The sequence below is a fragment of the Halictus rubicundus genome, chromosome 16 (genome assembly GCF_050948215.1).
Source record: "Halictus rubicundus isolate RS-2024b chromosome 16, iyHalRubi1_principal, whole genome shotgun sequence".
Lineage (NCBI taxonomy): Eukaryota > Metazoa > Arthropoda > Insecta > Hymenoptera > Halictidae > Halictus > Halictus rubicundus.
Window position 1 is genome coordinate 6,760,084 of NC_135164.1, and position 20,265 is coordinate 6,780,348.

The window sequence follows — 20,265 nt, forward strand, 5'->3', positions numbered from 1 at the left end:
ATTTTTTCAAGCAATTCGATTTGGAGGAGACGGACAAAATGAATTTGATTTTCTTCGGCATTATGGAATTATACACTCTGATGCTATCGCATTGATAGTGTTCATTTCGAAATAGGTATTATACGCGTGTTACTTGGAGCACCACGAGAGCCGTCGCGCCAACGCCGTGTTATACTACTTGTCTGATTCAAGGCGCGTTTCTCCACTGACGCTGGTGCTAATTCCCTCTGTTTGCAACTGGCGACATGTATCGCACGCTATCGCATTAGTATTGCGAGCCGATGATTAACCGTTTCCGCTGACGCATCGTACGATAACATTTAATTAAAACTTCGATTCCGCGCATGAAACGAGCGACGCAAATTCTGTTGCTGACAAATTTGGGGCGAATCTATCGAACGGTGTTTTCGGTCGAACAAAATCGACAGCTGTTCGCCGGGTAACGAAATTATCTTGTAATTCTCGTCCGGCTCGGGAACTTAAACGTTCGTTGATTGTCCGTCACCATAAAAGCATGTTTAATCGAAACGAGCGTTCGCCCTGGGACGATATTAACGGTGATCGCATTATTGTCATCGACGGTTCAGCCTCTTCACCTGAATTCAGCGTAACGCGAACAGCTGTTAATGGAAGGGAACAACCACTTGCCGAAAAACAATTTCCCTTACATAACGCTGTCGATGCTGGCCCGAGAAAATAGGCTGGAGCATCGTCCTAATTTTTTTGTCACATCGTGTTTAAACATGCGCTTCTATATATAGACACGGCGAATACATGTATATAAAGTTCGTATCGATTCAGTTTTCGTAAAGGTCAAACGCTTCTGCTTGATCTTTTGAAATGCGTTGTCGCGGCGTCACGCCTACGGATCAAAATCTGTATCTGTATCTGTATTCCAGCATCTGCGCAAAATTAAACTTCTCTCGGCGAATATGTTTGCGCGTAATGGCTTCGAAGTAATTTTTTTTTCAATATCCTTTTGCAGGCTGGATTCAATCATCCCAACTCGTATGCCAGTTCGGTCGATAAAACTGCAGTCTTAAAATCACAATAATGGATCCTTCGAGTCTTTTAGATCCCGCAAATCGTAATGAAATTCAGTTCAGACAACCGCATCTCGAGGGAAATTAAATTTTAAAGGTGGACGAAGAATTGTGTCAAACACATACAGGCGATGTGGTGGTCTTAATTCTGTGACCAGTAGCTGTACATGGTAACAACAAAGAATAACATCGGTCTCCGTATTAACTATTTCTACCGAGCATAATCAAAGAGCTGTGTAAGCGAGTAATTCGAAGCAATTTCGTCTGAGACCGAAAGAACCCTCGGAAAGGGGAATGTAAAGTGGCCAAATATTTGTATTGACCATAGTCACACAGTTGAAGTGGCGGACGACTGTTATGCGACTCCCTGCCAATTTTCGTCTACACCGTGACCAGGATCCAACAGGAGCTTTCATCGTGATCGATCGTTTTGTTATGGACAGCCTCGTGTGCACGAAGTTAATGGGACAGAGCGACGTCGCGATGTGACGTTTTCCATGCTTTCCCGCACACGGTTTTGTCGATCGTCGAGCAATCTCTCTCGACGAAAGGGGTACACGCATATTCCGGTCTGTGGGACACGGAGGCATTGGGGCGCCGGCGCTTGCTATTGATTCCGTGGGGTATCGTGATTTCGAAAGTTACCATCGCAGTAGAGGGTGCCACAGTAGCTAACTGCTCCTCGTCCCATAAGGAGGCCCTCGCGCTTTTCTTTCTCTCACCCCAGCAGGTCAGTGACGAACTCGAAACGATACATCCTGACAAAGAACTAACGTTTTTCTTTTCGTCGGTTCCGTCGTAGAATCGCTCGATTATAACGCCCGGTTCGCCGACAGCCACGGGACGTCGTGCTTGCCGTTTGAATCATCCCCCCGGGTCCACGCGATCATGTCAAATCCCACCCCCGTGCGTCCCAGCACGGGACACCCGATTTCCACGGAACCAAATTTCAAATTTGTCTTTCTCTCGCGGGGGAAAAAAATGCGACCGGTTTCGCAGACGACGAGGACTCGATCATCGGTCCTCCCATGACGTCAACGGGGAAAACAGTATACTCGCGTCGAATTGCCGCCCTCGATGGTCCCGCGGACCAACGACGTTTCCCTTCGTCTTGAACCGATAATGCGATTTTATTCGTTTCCCGAGATTGTCGCGGATCGTCGAAGAACGATTTTTCATTCGCGTAATGTCGCGCGATTCTCGGCTCGCTCTCGAGGCATCTCGCGTACGAGGTCAGGGACGTGGTGAAGCTGAAAAGCAAATATCTCTCCCCCTTTTCGCGACTCTTCCCAGCCAGCAGCGGATTCTTTCACCGGGATTGTGCGATGACGTTTCCGCCGAGTGCTTCGCTTCGACGGGAAAGAACGCCCGAGCGAGAGATCAGTGGTCGTCACGTTGTTTTATCTGCCTATTGTTTACTTCGAGTTTCGCGGACTTCGCTTTCGACGGCCCTCCCTTCGCACGGTCACGTAAATATTAGGTAACCAAGACTGCTCGTGGCTTTCGTCGATAGAGATCAACGATACGGAGCGGATCGATAGAAATTATATTCGGAACAATTGACGCCTTTGCTGTTGCCTATGTTTCTGGAAAAACGTTTCAACCGCCTTTCGTCAATTTTTGCGTCGGATAAGCTCTCGTTCGGTACACGTAAGCTCAAATTGAAGCAGTAGTAGAAGCAACTTTCTTGGTCACTCGATCGTTTCCGTGAAAAATGTTTTTCGAAGCCTTGTACAAATAATAAATGCAGGTAGTTCGATCGAGATGGTAGTGGGACGTCGTTGTCTTGTAAATTTGCGAGTTCACGAAATTTCGTTTAACACGCGACAGATTACTGCGTTCGTATAGGCGTGCGAGAAACAGCGAACAGTGCCCGAGCGAAAATATTTGTGGAAAACTGAACGGCACTTGCACTCGTGGAGAAGTGTTCCTTGTTTTCTCTCGTGTTCGGTAAACAGTGAACTTTGCGGCGCCGAATTGTATTTGCACAATCGTCGACCACGAGCGTCCGCAGTCCCGTTGGAAAATTCTCTCGGCAAATCTGTTGGAAATTCATTTCGTTCGCCGAGTCTCGAAAGAACAGAGGAAACACAGCTTTTACGCTGCGAACGAATAATTGATCAGTACAGTTTCAGCGTGGTCAATATTGGAAACTGCGCGCAGTTTAATTCAACCCCGTAGATTATTATTCGAACAGTCGTTCAGTTTTACATGAAATCTGGCGATCTGGAAGGAACTCTTAATTATTTTCTTATTCGCTTAATTTCGAGTTTTCCGACAGCTCGATTAAACTCCTCTTTCATTTGCAGCAGCCGCGTGCGATTGAATCACGAGCTACGAGCAGAACCGAGTGTGTTTATCGAGAAAATCGTAGATGAGAGATTAGGTGTATTCGCCCACGCGCCGCGCCGGGGTAGTTCAGAAGAGCGCACGACGATTCATAACGATTTCAAACGACTGATTTCAGCAGGATGGAGTCCATAGGCGCGTGTGGCATTTCCGTTTGATTCTAGCAAAGAAAGAAAACCCGTGGCTCGCACCACAGGAAAGAAGGAAGAATGGCGAACACAGCCCACCTAGTCCGTCGGCAAAGCTCGCGCGACCTAAAGCCTCAAAAGAGCGTCGACAGACTCGAAATGAAGGAGATGAGAGGAAGATTGATGGCGGAGAACAGAAAAAACGTCAGTACTGCCAATTACGGTGCCACGAACGCAGCCTTTGAAGACTCCAGTCCTAACACAAAGGTAAACACAAATAAACGAACCGCAAACAAATCTTGGCGTCAATATGGAAGAAATTTTCCTACGAACTTTTCGCGAAAGTGATCATTAGACTGGCGGATCTGTATGCAAAATTTTTCTACCCGAATTGCAACAAACTGGAGTGAAATAGAAATTCATCCTCTTTCTGAATACGTTTCACAGGTTGAAAATAATGTAACAGCATTTTAACATTTTTTCCCATAAATGCATAAAATCCGCAGACTAGTAATCGTGCAGAACACGAAGGAAGAACACATGCTAGCAAGCAGAAACCTGTTACATTTTCTCCGGGAGATACATTTCGTCTGATTATTTATGATCCGAGAGGGATCGAGAAGATCGTCAATCTTCATTCGTTTAATCGATTGCAGAGCAAACCAGGAAACGGGGGTGGGAGCAGCAAAGTCAGCAACAACGATGGGAAAACGACATTTCGACCGGAAGCCGGCGAGGACGAGAGAGAGAATTGGGATAGCAAACTCACGTTTCTGTTAGCAACTGTCGGGTACGCAGTGGGCCTCGGGAATGTCTGGAGATTCCCGTATCTCGCTCAAAAGAATGGCGGAGGTATGTTGCAACGACACCATTCGAACAAAGTATCGGTTAGAATAAAATTGCAAATTGTTCGATCGATGGAACAATATGAATTTTCATGTGATTCGCAAGCTAACGACTTGTTTGTTTTTATCGTCGACGATTCTGAAAACAGGTGCATTTCTAATACCATACTTCGTGATGCTGGCTATCGAGGGCATACCCATATTTTATCTGGAACTGGCGATTGGCCAGAGATTACGGAAGGGCGCCATCGGCGTGTGGAATCAGGTGATTGTTGCGCGACGCATGGAATAATATTATAGAAACAATCGAAATATATTTGGGCACACACTGACGAGCTGTCTGTCGTGTTTACTAAAGGTTTCTCCGTACATGGGTGGCATAGGGATAAGCAGCGCCGTGGTTTCCTTCAACGTTGCTCTCTACTATAACACTATTATCGCTTGGTGCCTCTTCTACTTTGTTCAAGTAAGTCTCCAGGAAACGTTGCTAAACGTTGAAAAAAATGATACAAGATTTCCCCGATAAAAGCTGCTCGATGTGCCTTTAAAACGAAGCACATTTAAGTTTAGAAAATTTTGTGTTCATTTCAATGCCCGAAACGATCAACTGCAATTGCATATGAATTTACGTATTTGGATTTTCACCGGTTCATGATTTGATCGCTGCACGTATCAACTGGATCTTGTGTACCACTTTATGATCATTTTTGTAAGTGTTATAAATATTTTCCGCAGAGAAGTACATCGTGTTTCGTGCAAATGTGCACTGATTTGTTATTGTTCAAAGCTTTGTATTTCTAAATCTCGAAGGGTTACAATTGTAACAGTGTAAACCGATTCAGCAGTTTCTATCGAGAACCTCTGGCAGTGATAGTAAACCCGTTAGTATCGATCATCGGCGATTCTAATAAACGAATCTTCTGGCTGGCAGAGTTTCCAATCGCAGTTGCCGTGGGCGGAATGTCCGAACGTGTATTTCCAAAACGGCTCGTACGCTCCGGAGCCGGAGTGTGTGGTAAGTTCAATTAGTCCTTCGATCATTGAAGACAATTACGCCGCAACCGGTGCCTGATTCCATAGGTCAGCAGTCCTACACAATACTTTTGGTATCGGACCACTCTGATGATATCGAAGGACATCAATAGCCCGGAGCTATTCAATTGGAAAATTGCGCTGGCGCTGGTGATCGCTTGGATTCTCGTTTATATGTGCATGATCAAGGGCATCGCGTCTTCAGGGAAGGTATTCCTTTAGAGGGTTCAACACCCGACCGGTCGCTATAAAAATCAAATGATTATCAAATTAATTCGTCTCCAGTTGTGAAACAACTTTATCAATTCGAATGTCTTTTATAGGTCGTGTACGTGACTGCCACGTTTCCGTATATTGTTCTGATCATCTTCTTCTTCCGCGGCGTCACTTTGACTGGCATGTCCGACGGTTTGCGCCACCTTTTTATGCCGAAGGTAATGCTGCGAGACTTAAACCACTGTTTCGTTAAATTAACGCGCTCATTTTATAATTCTTGAAGTGCTCCTCAACTGTTCTATACCAATTTTAACGAATCAATCATATCGTACTTCTTGTTTTTGTATTTTACTTCCAATAATATGCTTTACATAAAGTACACGAATTTCCAGATTTTCTATAATTTTGAGAAAGTATTCCAACAGCTATAAAATGACGTTAATAACTGCATCAATTTTTAAATAGAAATGATAAACATGATGTTTCCCAACTATGAAATGTCGCTTTTCCAGTGGTGGAAAATAGCAGACCCGGTAGTCTGGTTGGAAGCGGGCACACAAATATTTTTCTCGCTCGGCCTGGCATTCGGTGGTTTGATAGCGTTCTCGTCTTACAATCCCGTGAACAATAACTGCTACCGAGATGCTATTATGGTCAGTATGACGAACTGTTTCACTTCGATGTTCGCGGGGATTGTCGTGTTCTCTATCATTGGTAATTATTCGCGTATTGTCCGAATTAATCAGCTATCGGTCGCGTGTCTAGACGTATCGATCTGCTAACACTGCGCTTGCAGGATTCAAGGCGACCATGGTGTACGAACAATGTCTGTCTGAGAGGAACGCCACGATTCTCAGCATTTTCGGGCCGAACAAAATACCGGACGAACTACCGGTCGCTGGCTCGCTTTTAAACATTACAACAGGAAATGGAACTCTCGACAATTTATTCATGCCCGAGTTGCCCGAGTGCGATCTCGAGAAAGAACTGGATAATGTCAGTGAATAATGTTATCCAAATTTTCTGCTTCTCTTTCCGGTGCTTCACGAGTTTCCGTTTCGTTGTTATAGTCAGCGTCGGGCACCGGATTGGCGTTCATTATCTTCACGGAAGCGATCAATCAGTTTCCCGGAGCTCAATTCTGGTCCGTGTTGTTCTTCCTCATGCTGTTCACCTTGGGTATCGATTCACAATTCGGTACCTTAGAGGGTGTTGTCACAAGTATCGTGGACATGAAGCTGTTTCCGAATTTGCGCAAGGAAATTCTCACAGGTCAGTTGTGTTGCGTCACGATTACCATATTTCGGAGCTAACAGTTTCCATCTGTCAACGCCGACGGATGGAATTATGCTGTTATCTCACGAGCTCGTTACCTCCTCTCGCTTACATCTCGCATCCCTACATTGCCTTGATGAATGTATGTACTTGTACTTTCCGTCTGGTCACTGACCATAGTACCCCCTTCCATGTGGTCACTGACCGCAGTACCCCCCTTCCATCTGGTCACTGACCGCAGTACCCCTTTCCATCTGGTCACTGACCGCATTACTTCTTTCGAATTGGCCAGTGACCACACTTTTGGGAAATCTCTCTTTTCTTTCATCTTCTACACAAACAGAAAATATATTTAAAGATTCAAAAATTTAAAATTTGTTAGCATCAATATACTCTAACACATGTTGCAGCAAGAGTACAAATTAAACCTTAGCTAAAATACTCCAGTAAATGCTTTATCAAGTGGTCTTTCTCACGATGATTATATCTTTTATTAGGTGGAATTTGTCTGGTCTGCTGCATGATATCAATGGCGTTCGCCCACGGTGCCGGCAGCTACGTGTTCGTGCTGTTTGATAATTTCAGCGGGAACTTTCCTTTGCTGATCATTGCCTTCTTCGAGTGTATCGCTGTGTCTTACGTGTATGGTTTGAAGAGGTACGCACAAAATTCTTAGACATGAATTATAACCCTTAGCACTCCGAACATTTTCTGATATTATCAGCAATCTCAAGTTCTTGAAGAGAAGAGAAAATTGTTTGAGAATTCCTGTACTTCGATTTCTTTAGATGCAAATGAAAATAACATTGCTATTATCACCATTGAGTAGCAGACTATGAATGTTACCACAGTGGCGTCAACAGAGTGTTGTAGGGGGTTAAATACTACGAACTAATTCGGAACGTATTGTGTTAATATTGAATAATTAGATTCGTGTTTGTTTGTCTCCTCTTAGATTCGCCGACGATATCGAATTGATGACCGGAAACCGTCCAGGTCTTTATTGGCTGATCTGCTGGAAGTATCTCAGCCCATTGGCGATGCTGAGCATTCTGGTCGCCTCCATCGTGGAAATTATCGTCGACGGTAGCGGATATCCGGCTTGGATCGCCAGCAAAGGCGTCACGGAGAGACACGAGTGGCCAATGTGGGCCCTGGTCCTCATCGGAGTTCTTATTCTTGCATCTGTTCTCTGGATTCCTGCGGTCGCTATTTGCAGGTAACATAACGTAACACGATGCAGAGTCTTCCTCATAGAACAAGCCACCCAGTCGTCATTTCCAGACGTGACATCCATCGACATCCATCGACTCTAAAATTCTTGAATCATTCCAGAAATCGATTTTCAATCTTCTGACTCTAGAAAGCGTGACACGTAGCTACTTTAAACGAGATCTCAAGTTACAGAAATATTTGGACAATTCAGTAGCCTATAATTTATGTTCGTCGAACCAGTTACAAATCGATATTTCGTCCCCTATAGATTTCTGAATAGCTAGCGTTGAAAGGGTTCTTAACAGTCTATTCTCCTGTCTAGATTTTTTGGAATACTCATAATCGAAGATAACGAGAAAGCTTGGTTCCCCGCGGCGGATTTGAAAGAGTTCCATGGGATTATGCCGCACGAAGTTACGCCCGCCGAGACATTGTTGTTCTGCATAAGAAGCGACGGATCCGAAGGACTCTGTTGTCCGACCGGTGGTCCCAGCGATGACGACGAGGACCTCACCTAGGAATGGTTGTCGTCGCCTATGTTGGGCTAATTATGTGTTTGAAAGGTTCATAGACCGGAAAACAGCGTCCTCTCATTTTTCAAGGCGCCTCAACTCCCGATACTTAGCCCACATTGTAGCTCGAGGTCGACGTTCAAAGACGTGAACCCTTAAGTGGACTTTCAACGCGTAACAATTCACCTAATTTCTTTAATCCACGCGTAAGCCTTTGTGTTTATGCTTCTCGTTGCGAAACACGTAGACATTAATTTACCACCATCAGTTTATATGCACGATTATAATCGAGTAACAAGTCTTTATTCTTAATCGAATGTCAGGTTTCGTTACAGTTTAATTCGGAGAATATTAACGAGATTCATTTTCGAGAATGTTAATATTGTTCAGAATGATTAGTTGGATAATGTTCCATTTAAGGGTTAATGGGTTCCATAGAGTGGTGCAAAGATATCGCGTCAATTACCATGAAGAAGAAACATACGTGTAGTCAATCTGGTCTGCGAGTGTATCATCAATCATCGCCGAATGGTTTCTAGCAGTTTTCTTTCAAGCAGGAGATGCAAAGAAATTTTGGGAAAACAGAACAAGAAGGAATCGTGTCTCATTTTTGGGCAATGTCCGCTGTTTTCCGTGTTTCTGAACCGTTTGACAACGCGTACACATGTCAATATTAATCCGGTCGATATATCGTGAGCATGTAGGGAATTTTCAATAAGACGAGGACGAAGAAATGCATGTGAAACTGGAAGTTCGACGCAGGCGAAGCGAAAGGCACGAAGTTTGCGTCACGAATTGAAACTTGCAGTTTTTTAATCTACGAAACCACGTTACATATATATATATATATATATAATACATCTCGATATCGTACGGTTTTAGAACTTTTATTTCGTCGTTTCTTCCATCGAAACAATTCGGTTATGGAAAGCACGAAAAAGAAGTGCTCGTGAAAAAAAGAAAAGTTAACTCGATAATTGCAAGATATTTTCTGAAAGACTCGAACCGATGAAACTGTAACAACGTTCGCGAGATGTATCGTATATGTATGAACTATTTAACGCGTAACACACCATCTTAGCATTTGCAATACGTATTCGTAAAGGTCAACTTAAAACCGATCGCAAATCATTAATGAAACAAAAAATTAAAAAAAAAAAAAATAAATAAAGTGAACTAGAATAACGTTAAAGTTAGAAACGAGATACCTTTGCGCTTAGCGGTCGCAGATTATGTGAAATGTAAGGATAGCGTAGGAACCGTCCAATGGGCGTGACGAGGACGTTCCCGAATATCATTATACTAATTTCCGTTTCGTGAGGTGTCTAGCTCTTGATCGATTCTCCGAAATTGAACGATTTGTATTTTCCTTCGAATTTAATACAAAATCACGTACAAAATTTGTAAAAAAAAAAAAAAAGAAAAAGGAAAGAACAAAAAGGAAGCATCGATGCCAATTACTTGCGACGCGCGTTAGAATTCGCCGAGCCCCGTTTGTTTTACCGATGGTTTACAACAGCGTCGAATCAATTTACCGAAACGGTTACATATCCAGAGAGGAGTATTTTCTAAGAGAAGGGAACGAAGAACAATTAACGGAGAGAATCGATCGGTGAGATCGGTAGTTGGATCGCGAAAGGCATCGGGAACGATATCGAAGTGAAGATTGAGACGAACGCATATCAAAAACGAGGATATATATATATCAATCGCGTGGATTCATTTGCAATTTTAGCGTGGGCTCGAGAGCGAGCATTCTAATATATAAGGACAATAACAAATTTCATAAGACTCGAGGTTGAGGAGACATCGCGCGACAATAAACACAATCGAACCGATTGAAATTAATTATTCGAAAATCCGGCATTATGGTCAATGTTTTGCACTGCACTTCTTGCACATTCACAGAGGCCTATAAAATCGTGAAGTTGGCGCGTCGGAATCGAAGGAATAGCACGTTTCCTTTTGACACCTGATTTCTCGAAGAGTACAATAGCAAATCAAGCTAGTATTTTATAATATCATTTTTCCAAATTTTCTGCTGGTCCGAAATACAATTAACATTAATCCATCGCGTAGTATCGACTTGGAATATCTTATTTTTATGGACTACCTTGCAAAAATAAGGGAAACATTCGTTTCGCAGTTTAATAGTTTCTGTACTTTTAACAACTTTAACGTTTTCTTGAATTTTAGAAATTCTAGTGGTTCAATTATCGTTTACCAAATTGGTGGCAAAAGAAAATTTGTAGAATCGTAAGATGAATATTAATTATTGACTAGTTATTTGTCATGGTGCCAAGTTGGTTAATTTCACAGTGCGAATAAGGTAGAATTTCTTTGTTGGTAGGGTTTACATTACAAATCGGTCTAACTGTCTAAATTGGGAATAACGATTGATTAGTATTATGCGAACGCAGATCTATTCCTTCGATGAAAGAGTCGTCTAGTAGCGAAGACTAGAGCAATAGTGAGATGCGCTCAAATCACGTCTATTTGTACTTCGGATCTCTCTATTTTGTATGTGCGCTTTTGGGTATGGTGTTTTACCCCTTTCTAACAAATTGTTGATCGCAAATCTGTTATACTACAAACCGACAAAAAAACCGATCTCATAATATCAGGAATAGGTGAAAGATTGGCCGTCTACAAGAACGAGAAAAATTTGATCCCTGTCTTCGATTAACTATAGCTATACCTTCTTCTCGTTTTTAAAAATACCTTCACATAGGTCGTTCTTTGTTTATCAAGAAGGTGCTAAACTATGATAATATAAGAGTGATTTAATACGAAACGATAATGCTACATTATACATATATATATATATATATATACATATACATATAAATATAAAAAAATATATATACATACACAGTCGTTAACGATAGTGTACGCTAAGGTCCTCTCATTGAATTAATTAAATGATTGCCTTCGACAATAATTCGGTTGCTCCCCGATCGGTTAGATGGTTTACTTAGGCTTATGTGTTATGTTGACTCGTACAACATAGATCAGCTGTAAATAATTGTTGAAGTGTCTTTTAAACTGTAAAACGACAATAAAACGCGGACGAGGACTTGCCGTGCACAACAAATGAATAATCTCCCGAAAATGGATAGTACAAATCCTTCTTTCGCCATGGCGCGTTTCGTAGGAATGAATACGGAACACTGTGGAATACCAGACAATAATGTCGAATGCATTTTCCGTTTTTCGTGTCAATATTTGGCTCGGGCCTCGAGCGACAACGTTATCGCGTAAATCTTGTATCGTACAATTGTATTAGAATAATTACCAAATTATTATAACGTACAAGGTGTTCTGCGATTGGTAATACAACTGAGAAATTGATTTTCAATTGCAACACGGAGCAGAAATGTAAATTTTCATTTTTCTGAAATTTCTAGAGATGTTTTATTCTAATTGGAATGGTTTGGTCTGCTGTAAGTAGAAACAGCCAGTAAGAGTCAGACGAATTATTCAATTTACCACAATTATATTCTACGCATTTTACTTGCACTGACAACTGCAGGGCACCTTGTATAACTAGTACTCGTAATCGTTAGATTAACAAAAGTTCTTAGAAACTCTTTAATTGATAGTATCTAAGAGCTCTTTTTCTCTTTACTTTATCTCGACTAAGTTCAAGCGACGTCACAAAATTAAGTTACCTTCGACGGAAATAAATAGTACAAATAATGCAAAACATTATAAGAGAAGCGAAGCTGAACGAGTTCGAGAATAAATATTTCGTGAACATACAGGAATGGAGGTCTAAAGTAGTCGATCGACTACTCGATTGAATCGACGTTCGGCCAGACAATACTACTGTTAAGCAAATGATATACGCTACCTATGGTATTTTTGTAGCTACTAAGTAACACGTTATTCAGCATACTGTTCAGTTAAGTGAAACAACAAGTTTTGCATTCAATAGTTTCAGCCACGTGTAAGAAATAATTTATAAATATGTCAGATCAATTTGTATTTAATATCCTGTTTACGCACTGGCCATGATTTATAAATATTTTTTTGGATCGATTTGTATTTAATATGTCTAGTCGCACATAGACAATAAATATTTTCGATGAATTTGTTGACATTAGTGAGCTGTTTGCGAGCGCTCGAGGCTCAAACAAATAATTTAGTGTCAATACAATAATACTATTAGAGTCTATTGCGTGCTTAATCAATGATGAAATTATATAAAGAAGAAAATACGGAATATCAACTTTTCTAGTAAAATTTTCATCGATTGGACTTCGGTTGTTTCCGTTTGTTGTTTTAGAGGTGTCCGATCGGTATCGATAGGTGTGTACGAAGTTGGGTGTCCATCCATATTTAAAATTCAATTAACGCGTGAGATAAGAAGGCTGTGTATCCGAGGAGCGAGATTGCGGGCTACGAAGTTAGTTTTCACAGACGATTCGTGTTATTTAAATTTTATTCACGATACATCGTACCAGATAGCCAAACCTCGATGTAGCTTGTGCAATAAAATAAATAAGATACACTGAGATGCGGAAGGTAGCTAATGTTACAATTATATGTGTATATGCATATATAATCAGTTTTATACATATATATATACACATATAAAGACGAGTATACATATACACTTATATTACGTATACGTAAAACTGTACATATATATATTGTTGTCAGTTGAATGTTAAAATAAATACCGTGCGTGAATATGGATCTATAACTACATTTTAATTGATCGATTTAATTGACCCATAACCGGACTATCGGGGTCAATTCAGATCTATATTTAATCTATTGATAACTATGCAAGATTTAAGCTGTCCACTTAAGGGTTGAATAACTTGATGACCGACCTAGTTGCCCCAAGAAACTCGAATAGCCTTCGGTATTTATGGTTTACCGGCAACAAGAAAATTTTTTCTGATATTTTTTCCTATTATCAATAATAAGGGAGATATTCAATCAATTGTACATCGAAATCGTGTCTGACCGCGACTTGACAATTCTACTTTTAATACCGTAGATACTTCTACTTTTAAAAGTAAGTAGATATGGCAAGTCGTGGTCAGACACGCTTTGATTGAGGGGAAAAAAGTTACCCTCTTACGTCACATGAATATTATCGTAGAAGGGGAAAATAGAGTGGGGGTGACACGACTCAATCTGGCGACTCTGCGCGGTGGGGGTACATAATACGTATTCGCACGTGCTATGGTTTACATTTGCCATAACCCCGAAATCGGCAATAGTTTTTACAATTTTGTCGTAGTACTGTCACTTCTTTTTGTATAAAATTGATTCTACAGTTCTTTATAATTCTCGAACGAATTTGAATGTGTCTAAGCTCTTTATCAAACGTTCCATGTGGTACTTAACCTATAGCATTCAATTTGCTAAGTACAATAAATAAAAGTGTTGTCCAAAATATTGTCCCTTACGCAAAGAAACGTTTTTGTACTTTTCTAAGTAATTAAACAACTTTATGAGAAGTGCATGTTAAGGATATCATTAAATCGATTTTCTATTCGAAACATGAGTATTTTTACTCAATATTTAAATCCATTAACCGGTACTACTACCTGGGAGGAAAAAGATGAAAATTATGATTACCACCAAGAAATTGCTAGATCAGCGTTTGCTGATATGCTACATGATCATGAACGAGTTAGTTTTATATAGTGTTGTTTAAATAACCTTCTTCATACAACAATGTTTCCAGTGTTATTATAATTGCAGAATCAGAAGTATTACGTTGCTCTTAAAGCTGCCATTGAGAGGAAACACCAAATGGGAGAGGAGGCCAATGTACTTGATATAGGAAGCGGTACTGGTTTGTTATCGATGATGGCTGCCACATGTGGAGCCGATACTATAACAGCATGCGAGGTGATTCCTTTCTTCAGAATCTTCATTATCACTGTATTTATAAATAAGAACTTTGTTAAAGGGTTAAGAAGTTGTCAATTATTTTTTAGGTTTTCACATCGATGGCTGAGTGTGCTACGAAAATAATTAAAAGAAATGGTTTTGGAGAAAAGATCAAACTGCTGCAAAAACGGTCTACAAAAATAAGAGTAGGAAAGGATGGTGATATGCCTAAGAAAGCAAACATTCTAGTCACAGAAGTGTTTGATACAGAACTTATCGGAGAAGGAGCTCTTTCTACATTCCGACATGCTTATGAAAATCTGCTCGAAGTATATACATCATATGTTTGAGTCCTTATATATGCTGTGCATACTTGTGATGCATAACTTATTACTTCTTTTTTTCTAGGAGAACAGCATAATCGTGCCACACAGTGCTACAATCTGGGTGCAAGCTGTTGAAAGCACTGCCGTTCATGCATGGAACACAGTGCAACCAATTAAAGACAAAAACAAATATTTATTCCACACTCCACATTCTGTAAAGTCCTGCTTTGGAGCAGCGGCCGTGCACGATATACAATTATCGCAATTTCCACATGATGCATTTAAACCTCTGATACCACCCCAGCCGGTATTTAGGTGGGTGCATATTATGAGTTAAAGCAATTCTTGAAAAATACGCAGGATGTTTTAAGAAGGAACGATCATAAACTTTCTGAGTACATAGTACACAAGAAAACAAGTTTCTTCTTTGCGGTGTTGAAGCAGCATTAAAAAGTACTTTTAAAGTTATACAACTAAACAATTTAAACAACAGAAAATAAATCATATTTAGCTTATTTAGCAAAGTATATTCGCTTAGTTTGAGCCAATTAGGATGTGTAGTATGTACTTGAAAGGTTTGTAACTCCTTTCCTGAAACATACCACGCTCAACAGATAAAGCAATGTCTGATGAACATTTCAGGTTTGATTTTTCTGGTAAAACTCCTTTGTTGTACGACGAAAAGGTATGTTTACGTGTCAAGCCAACAGCGACTGGCACTGTTCATGCCATTTTCATGTGGTGGGACTTGAACATGGATGTGGATAATAAGGTAATAATTATATGCCAAGGGATACCCTGAACCTGGTGCTAAATAGCTTTTGTGTTATAGGTTCTGTTGAGTTGCGCCCCTGTTTGGGAGCATCCTGATGCCAAAAAGTTACAATGTGAAGGTTTAAGCCTAACAGAGATAGCAGATATGATACCATGGAGGGACCATTGGATGCAAGCTATTTATTATTTGCCTGTACAAACCTCGGTCGTTGCCAATCACGAAGTCAGTTTGATTGGATATCACGACGAATATTCCTTGTGGTTTCAGTTGCAAAATGAATCAATGTACGCCGGTTCCAACGCTTCGTTTCTACCATTTACCATTTAACAACTCCGTAATATGACCGTTTACTTTCAGAAACGAGGTACCGGACTCAGAAAGGCCTATCTGCAGTTGCGGTGTACACGTCGCTTATTGTAGAACTCGCATAGGACAGTTAAACGATCAGAAACGAAACGAGAAATATATTAGAGCGTTAGAGGAGAAAGTTACCTCGGATACAGTTTGTTTATGTTTGTCGGATGGTTGTTTATTAAGCCTTGCGGCTATTAAATTAGGAGCAAAGAAAGTATTTATTTTAGAGACAAATTTCCTATCCAGGAAAAGCATAGAGATGTTTGTTAAATCCAACGAACTATCGGAAAAAGTACGAATCGTTGAATCGGTGGATAATTTGCCCTCGGAAGATGAAATTAATTTAATCTTCGGTGAACCGTACTTTGTCACTTCCATCGTGCCGTGGGAGAACCTTTATTTCTGGTATCTCAGTTCAAAGTATTCGTCTCGTGTTCAAAGGATACCGATCGGAGCGACCATAATAGCTGTTGCTGTCGAATTTAAAGATCTTCATAAAATACGAGCTCCGCTCGGTGTCTGCGAAGGTTTTGACTTGTCGATCTTCGATGTACTTGTACAAGTGAGTCAATACACTGATAGCGTGATGCAGTGGTTAACAATTCATTAAAACTTAGTATACAAGAGTATCTCCACTGGTTTACCTAAGTAAACTATTATTGCTTGAAACTACTCCAAAACAGACTTACTAAGAGGTAAATAATTTTTAAAATTCTTTTTAGGAATCAAGCGAGAAAAGTGATAGTCCGGTGGAAGCCCAACCACTATGGGAATACCCAGCCAAAGCATTAAGTTCACCTTTTGTTATTAAACAGTTCGATTTAACGCAAAACATTAATGAATTAAAACACATACATATCTCCGATAGAGTTCCTATTCTAGAGTAAGATTGCTTTTATTTATTTTCTATTTACCAAGAGTGTATAATACATTTTAACAATTTGGTTCTTTGTTAATCTAGGAGCGGATCGTGTAACGGCGTAGTTTTGTGGGTGGACTGGCATTTAAACTCTGACATTACAGTATCATCGGGACCAAAGAAAGAAATACAGTCCGGCAAACGAATATTGTGGGATCCATTCACAAGACAGGGTGTACATTTATTCAGGGACATAACAGACGTTACGCAACAAAGCGTTCTCCAATGGTCATTCGACTTTGTGCCACAGCACGGAAATATAAAATTTGATTTTAATATATTATCAGAACCTTTGAAATAACCTGACGCATTATTTATAAACATACATGTTATTAAATTACTGTCCCCTGGTATACGGTTATCAAAAATTAAACATTTATTATAGGATGAACCTCTTTAAATAGCTATAATTAGTATTTCATCTATAACTCCAAAGCTACAAAATGGAAATGTTACGACGACTCCTCAGGTAACGTGCGCAATTGCTTTGCCAGCCGTCGTCCTATGAGTTTAGGATAAGCTTTTTGCTTAATAAGAAATTCTTTGCTTTGATGAGTTACAGCACCGTTTTCCAACTGAAACCTGGAAATTTGATAAATATTAATTTTAAATTTATACCATAACCTTGAGGGCTTACTTGCAGAGATAATGCAGAGGTCCAAGCATTTTATTCTTCAATTCCGGATCACCCTCCAAGATGGAAAGCGCGAAAGCACCGGTTTCAAGTGTAGATAAACATCCTTCAGTTGGTTGTGTTCTAATAACATATTCACTTGTTGGAACTCCAACCAGTTTGCACGCCCTTAAAAGACAAAGTGCTGGACTCGAGTGGTATATTGCCTATAGAACATTGAGAAACAAGTTTCCATAAATAATAATGCATATTCTTCTTCAATTCGTCTTTGATAACTGTTCTCTTGAAATTTGAGGTACTAAGGATTGTACCATAATATTATCATCCCTTTACCTTTGCCTGTGGCCAAGTACCGTCTAACAAGATAAGATTATAAGGTTTTTGCCCATCTACACCAACAGGAGTCAGTTTATCAAGTGCTATAGCATCAGTTGATGGATACAGTAGTATAGTATTCTCGTCGTTCAAAATTTCTGTTAATTCTTCGTGTTTAGGTGATGGAAATTTTTTGCCCCTAGAACATGGGATAAAGTCAAGACAATTGCATTCTTTTGTATTAATTTATAATATTTCTCGTTACATACCTATAAGTAATGCACTTTCCAGGTTGTAGACCTAGAGCAAGCATTGGTGCCGTTCTTAAACAACGTTTTACTTCAGCAGGATGCTGTAGAATGATTATTCTCGATGCAGGGCAAAGTACGTGTTTCGGTAGTCCTGGACACCAGCAAACTGCCACTGGTCTCCTAGAAAATTAGAATGATTCTTATAACGATCAGTGACTTGTACGTCATTGTAATATTTGCACTATTATTATTTTTTAAAATACACGGTATAGAAATTGCAGCACAGTAACCAAATATAACCTAAAATTATTCGCCTACTTACTTGCATTGCGTACACTTGTCTCTTGCTTCTGGAGGGTCAGCATATATTTCTGATAATTCTTGCCACACAGATTCTTCGTTTGTCATAATAACAATATAGAAAAATATAAAAGATATCGGCCGTTGAATGTTGACAAAGGTGCATACATAATAAACAGTTGGAGATAGCGTGAAACTTATAATATTCAAACGTGACCAGAGATATTGTCAACAGGATCTAATATACCTTTGTAATGTTAAATGTTCACTAAACTACCATTGGCATGGATTGTAAAACTTTAATATTATAAGAATATAAAATTTCAGGGTCCAATTGTTTAGAGTGCTAATGTCAATTTATGATGTATTATATAAATCGAGGATGATATCGATGTAACAATTACCTAGCTGAAACTTATTTCTATATTGTAAAATAGGATATAAGACTTGTACAGTGTACGAATAAATTTCTTGAATGCTGAATCGATTTTTAATGCAATACCAGACTTTGAGTATGCATATACTTTGAATACTTCCATTTCATTACCTTGAATAACATCCTATTGTGCTAACCTTGAAGAACCATACAACAGTAATTCCTTTATACTTTAAGTATAAAATATAGATTTATGTGCATAGAAATAATTGTAATAATTTAATGACATTCGAAAGAAATTTGAAACGACCAAACAATGCCGCCAAAATGCAAGCGATGATGGCGCCATCTATGGTGGCGACTTTGTGAACTATTTTTCCCTATCCTGGCAACGTGTAAGACAAAGACAGTAATAGTGTGCAACAAGGAGAGATAGAGGTATATTCCTGCCACCTACTTTTCTACGGGACTTCGAATTCCCTGGTAAGTATTAGGCAACTATGATGAATAAGGAGGTATCTGACAAGGACAGACTTATGCGATCTTGGTGAAAAGAGAAGGACAGATATAGAGGATCTCGATAACTTTGAAAGTTGAAGAGAAAATTAATTAATATCTAGCTTCCCGTTAATGGTATATAGAGTGGACATTTAGCTATTTCTAATTAAATCTATAATTAGACAAGAAGGGTCGGACTGTGCGACAAGGACAGATATATAAGACATATAAGGCATGCGACCAATAATTCCGAAAATAATTAATAACTAATTAATTAGATCTCAGACGTATGCAAAATTATAACAAGAATGTAGCCAAGACTTCAATACAGATTCATTCATTGTAAAAGTGCAGTAGTGAAGTCTGTCAAGTTAGAAAATTAATTATTTATAGGAGCAATGTCAAATCACATAAAATTATTTTAAGGGTTTCGATAATCGTTAATAATTATATCGAAACTGTGATCAAAAACTACATATGAATGTCGCTAAAGGTCTATTTGATGTTATCTAACTGTTAATATTCCTAAATTGTTAACGAAAAGTGTGGTATTAATTAATTTCCCCTTTCATTCGATAGATTTTCGAGAAGCTCCGTGTCTATCCTTTTCTCTCTGCGTGGATTGTATAAGTTCATCCTTGTCGGATACCTCCTTACTCATCATGTTTGCCTAACAGGTACCAGGAGATTCGGAGTCCCGTAGAAAAGTTGGTGGCATGATTACTTCTCTTTCTGTCTTTGTCGCACAATCTTTCCGTCTTTGTCTTACACATTGCCAGGATAGGGAAAAATAGTTCACAAACTCGCCACCGTAGATGGCGCCACCATCGCGCGCTTCGTGGCGGTAATGCGTGGTCGTTTCAAATTTCATTGGAGCGTCGATAAGTTATTAATTTTAATTTCTAAAGCGTTTAACGCTAGAAATAATTGATATTCAAATTATTTATATTTTTTCTAGGTTACCGATAATGCGCCTAGAACATAGGACTTACTTTTTCACCGAATTTTCTTTTAAATGAATTTATCTCACTTACCTTTCATCGAAA

General features: G+C 39.7%; 3 protein-coding genes across 5 annotated transcripts; 2 read left to right on the forward strand and 1 right to left on the reverse strand.

The window, feature by feature from the left end:
* The first annotated feature begins 1,616 nt into the window (after positions 1–1,616).
* Positions 1,617–9,786, forward strand: LOC143361923 (sodium-dependent neutral amino acid transporter B(0)AT3). Of its 2 annotated transcripts, none has more exons than XM_076801637.1 (14): positions 1,617–1,773; positions 3,511–3,787; positions 4,177–4,372; positions 4,515–4,630; positions 4,724–4,831; positions 5,297–5,380; positions 5,446–5,607; positions 5,721–5,831; positions 6,126–6,327; positions 6,410–6,609; positions 6,684–6,885; positions 7,386–7,545; positions 7,844–8,107; positions 8,426–9,786. In XM_076801637.1, exons 2-14 carry the CDS (start codon positions 3,602–3,604, stop codon positions 8,619–8,621), a joined length of 2,187 nt encoding a protein of 728 aa, XP_076657752.1. In that variant the 5' UTR covers positions 1,617–1,773; positions 3,511–3,601; the 3' UTR covers positions 8,622–9,786. The 2 variants fall into 2 exon arrangements, with proteins under 2 accessions (XP_076657752.1, XP_076657751.1); XM_076801636.1 differs by having other exon boundaries at positions 3,514–3,787.
* Positions 9,787–13,785: 3,999 nt separating this feature from the next.
* Positions 13,786–17,203, forward strand: Art7 (arginine methyltransferase 7). 2 transcript variants are annotated; one of them, XM_076801669.1, is made up of 9 exons: positions 13,786–14,267; positions 14,340–14,489; positions 14,579–14,800; positions 14,880–15,112; positions 15,440–15,569; positions 15,630–15,856; positions 15,930–16,488; positions 16,649–16,809; positions 16,888–17,203. In XM_076801669.1, exons 1-9 carry the CDS (start codon positions 14,097–14,099, stop codon positions 17,144–17,146), a joined length of 2,112 nt encoding a protein of 703 aa, XP_076657784.1. In that variant the 5' UTR covers positions 13,786–14,096; the 3' UTR covers positions 17,147–17,203. The 2 variants fall into 2 exon arrangements, with proteins under 2 accessions (XP_076657784.1, XP_076657785.1); XM_076801670.1 differs by lacking the exon at positions 13,786–14,267 and having other exon boundaries at positions 14,372–14,489; positions 14,561–14,800.
* On the reverse strand, positions 17,199–18,780 carry Dtwd2 (DTW domain containing 2). Its single transcript, XM_076801671.1, has 5 exons — positions 18,368–18,780; positions 18,064–18,225; positions 17,813–17,993; positions 17,483–17,685; positions 17,199–17,427 (listed from the first exon to the last, which is right to left on the reverse strand). The coding sequence occupies exons 1-5, from the start codon at positions 18,451–18,453 to the stop codon at positions 17,298–17,300; spliced, it is 762 nt and encodes a 253-aa protein (XP_076657786.1). The 5' UTR covers positions 18,454–18,780; the 3' UTR covers positions 17,199–17,297.
* Between the last annotated feature and the right edge of the window lie 1,485 nt (positions 18,781–20,265).

What these genes read in the sequence shown, in the direction of transcription:
- LOC143361923 (XM_076801637.1), top strand. Translation starts at nt 3,602, where the DNA reads ATGGCGAACACAGCCCACCTAGTCCGTCGGCAAAGCTCGCGCGACCTA. An exon ending in GCCACCTTTTTATGCCGAAG is followed by an intron (nt 5,832 to 6,125) that starts GTAATGCTGCGA and finishes TCGCTTTTCCAG; the next exon opens with TGGTGGAAAATAGCAGACCC. An exon ending in TCGAGAAAGAACTGGATAAT is followed by an intron (nt 6,610 to 6,683) that starts GTCAGTGAATAA and finishes TCGTTGTTATAG; the next exon opens with TCAGCGTCGGGCACCGGATT.
- Art7 (XM_076801669.1), top strand. Translation starts at nt 14,097, where the DNA reads ATGTTAAGGATATCATTAAATCGATTTTCTATTCGAAACATGAGTATT. An exon ending in ACATGGATGTGGATAATAAG is followed by an intron (nt 15,570 to 15,629) that starts GTAATAATTATA and finishes TTTGTGTTATAG; the next exon opens with GTTCTGTTGAGTTGCGCCCC. An exon ending in TCTTCGATGTACTTGTACAA is followed by an intron (nt 16,489 to 16,648) that starts GTGAGTCAATAC and finishes AATTCTTTTTAG; the next exon opens with GAATCAAGCGAGAAAAGTGA.
- Dtwd2 (XM_076801671.1), bottom strand. Translation starts at nt 18,453, where the DNA reads ATGACAAACGAAGAATCTGTGTGGCAAGAATTATCAGAAATATATGCT. An exon ending in GACAAGTGTACGCAATGCAA is followed by an intron (nt 18,226 to 18,367) that starts GTAAGTAGGCGA and finishes CTAATTTTCTAG; the next exon opens with GAGACCAGTGGCAGTTTGCT. An exon ending in GGAAAGTGCATTACTTATAG is followed by an intron (nt 17,994 to 18,063) that starts GTATGTAACGAG and finishes CCCATGTTCTAG; the next exon opens with GGGCAAAAAATTTCCATCAC.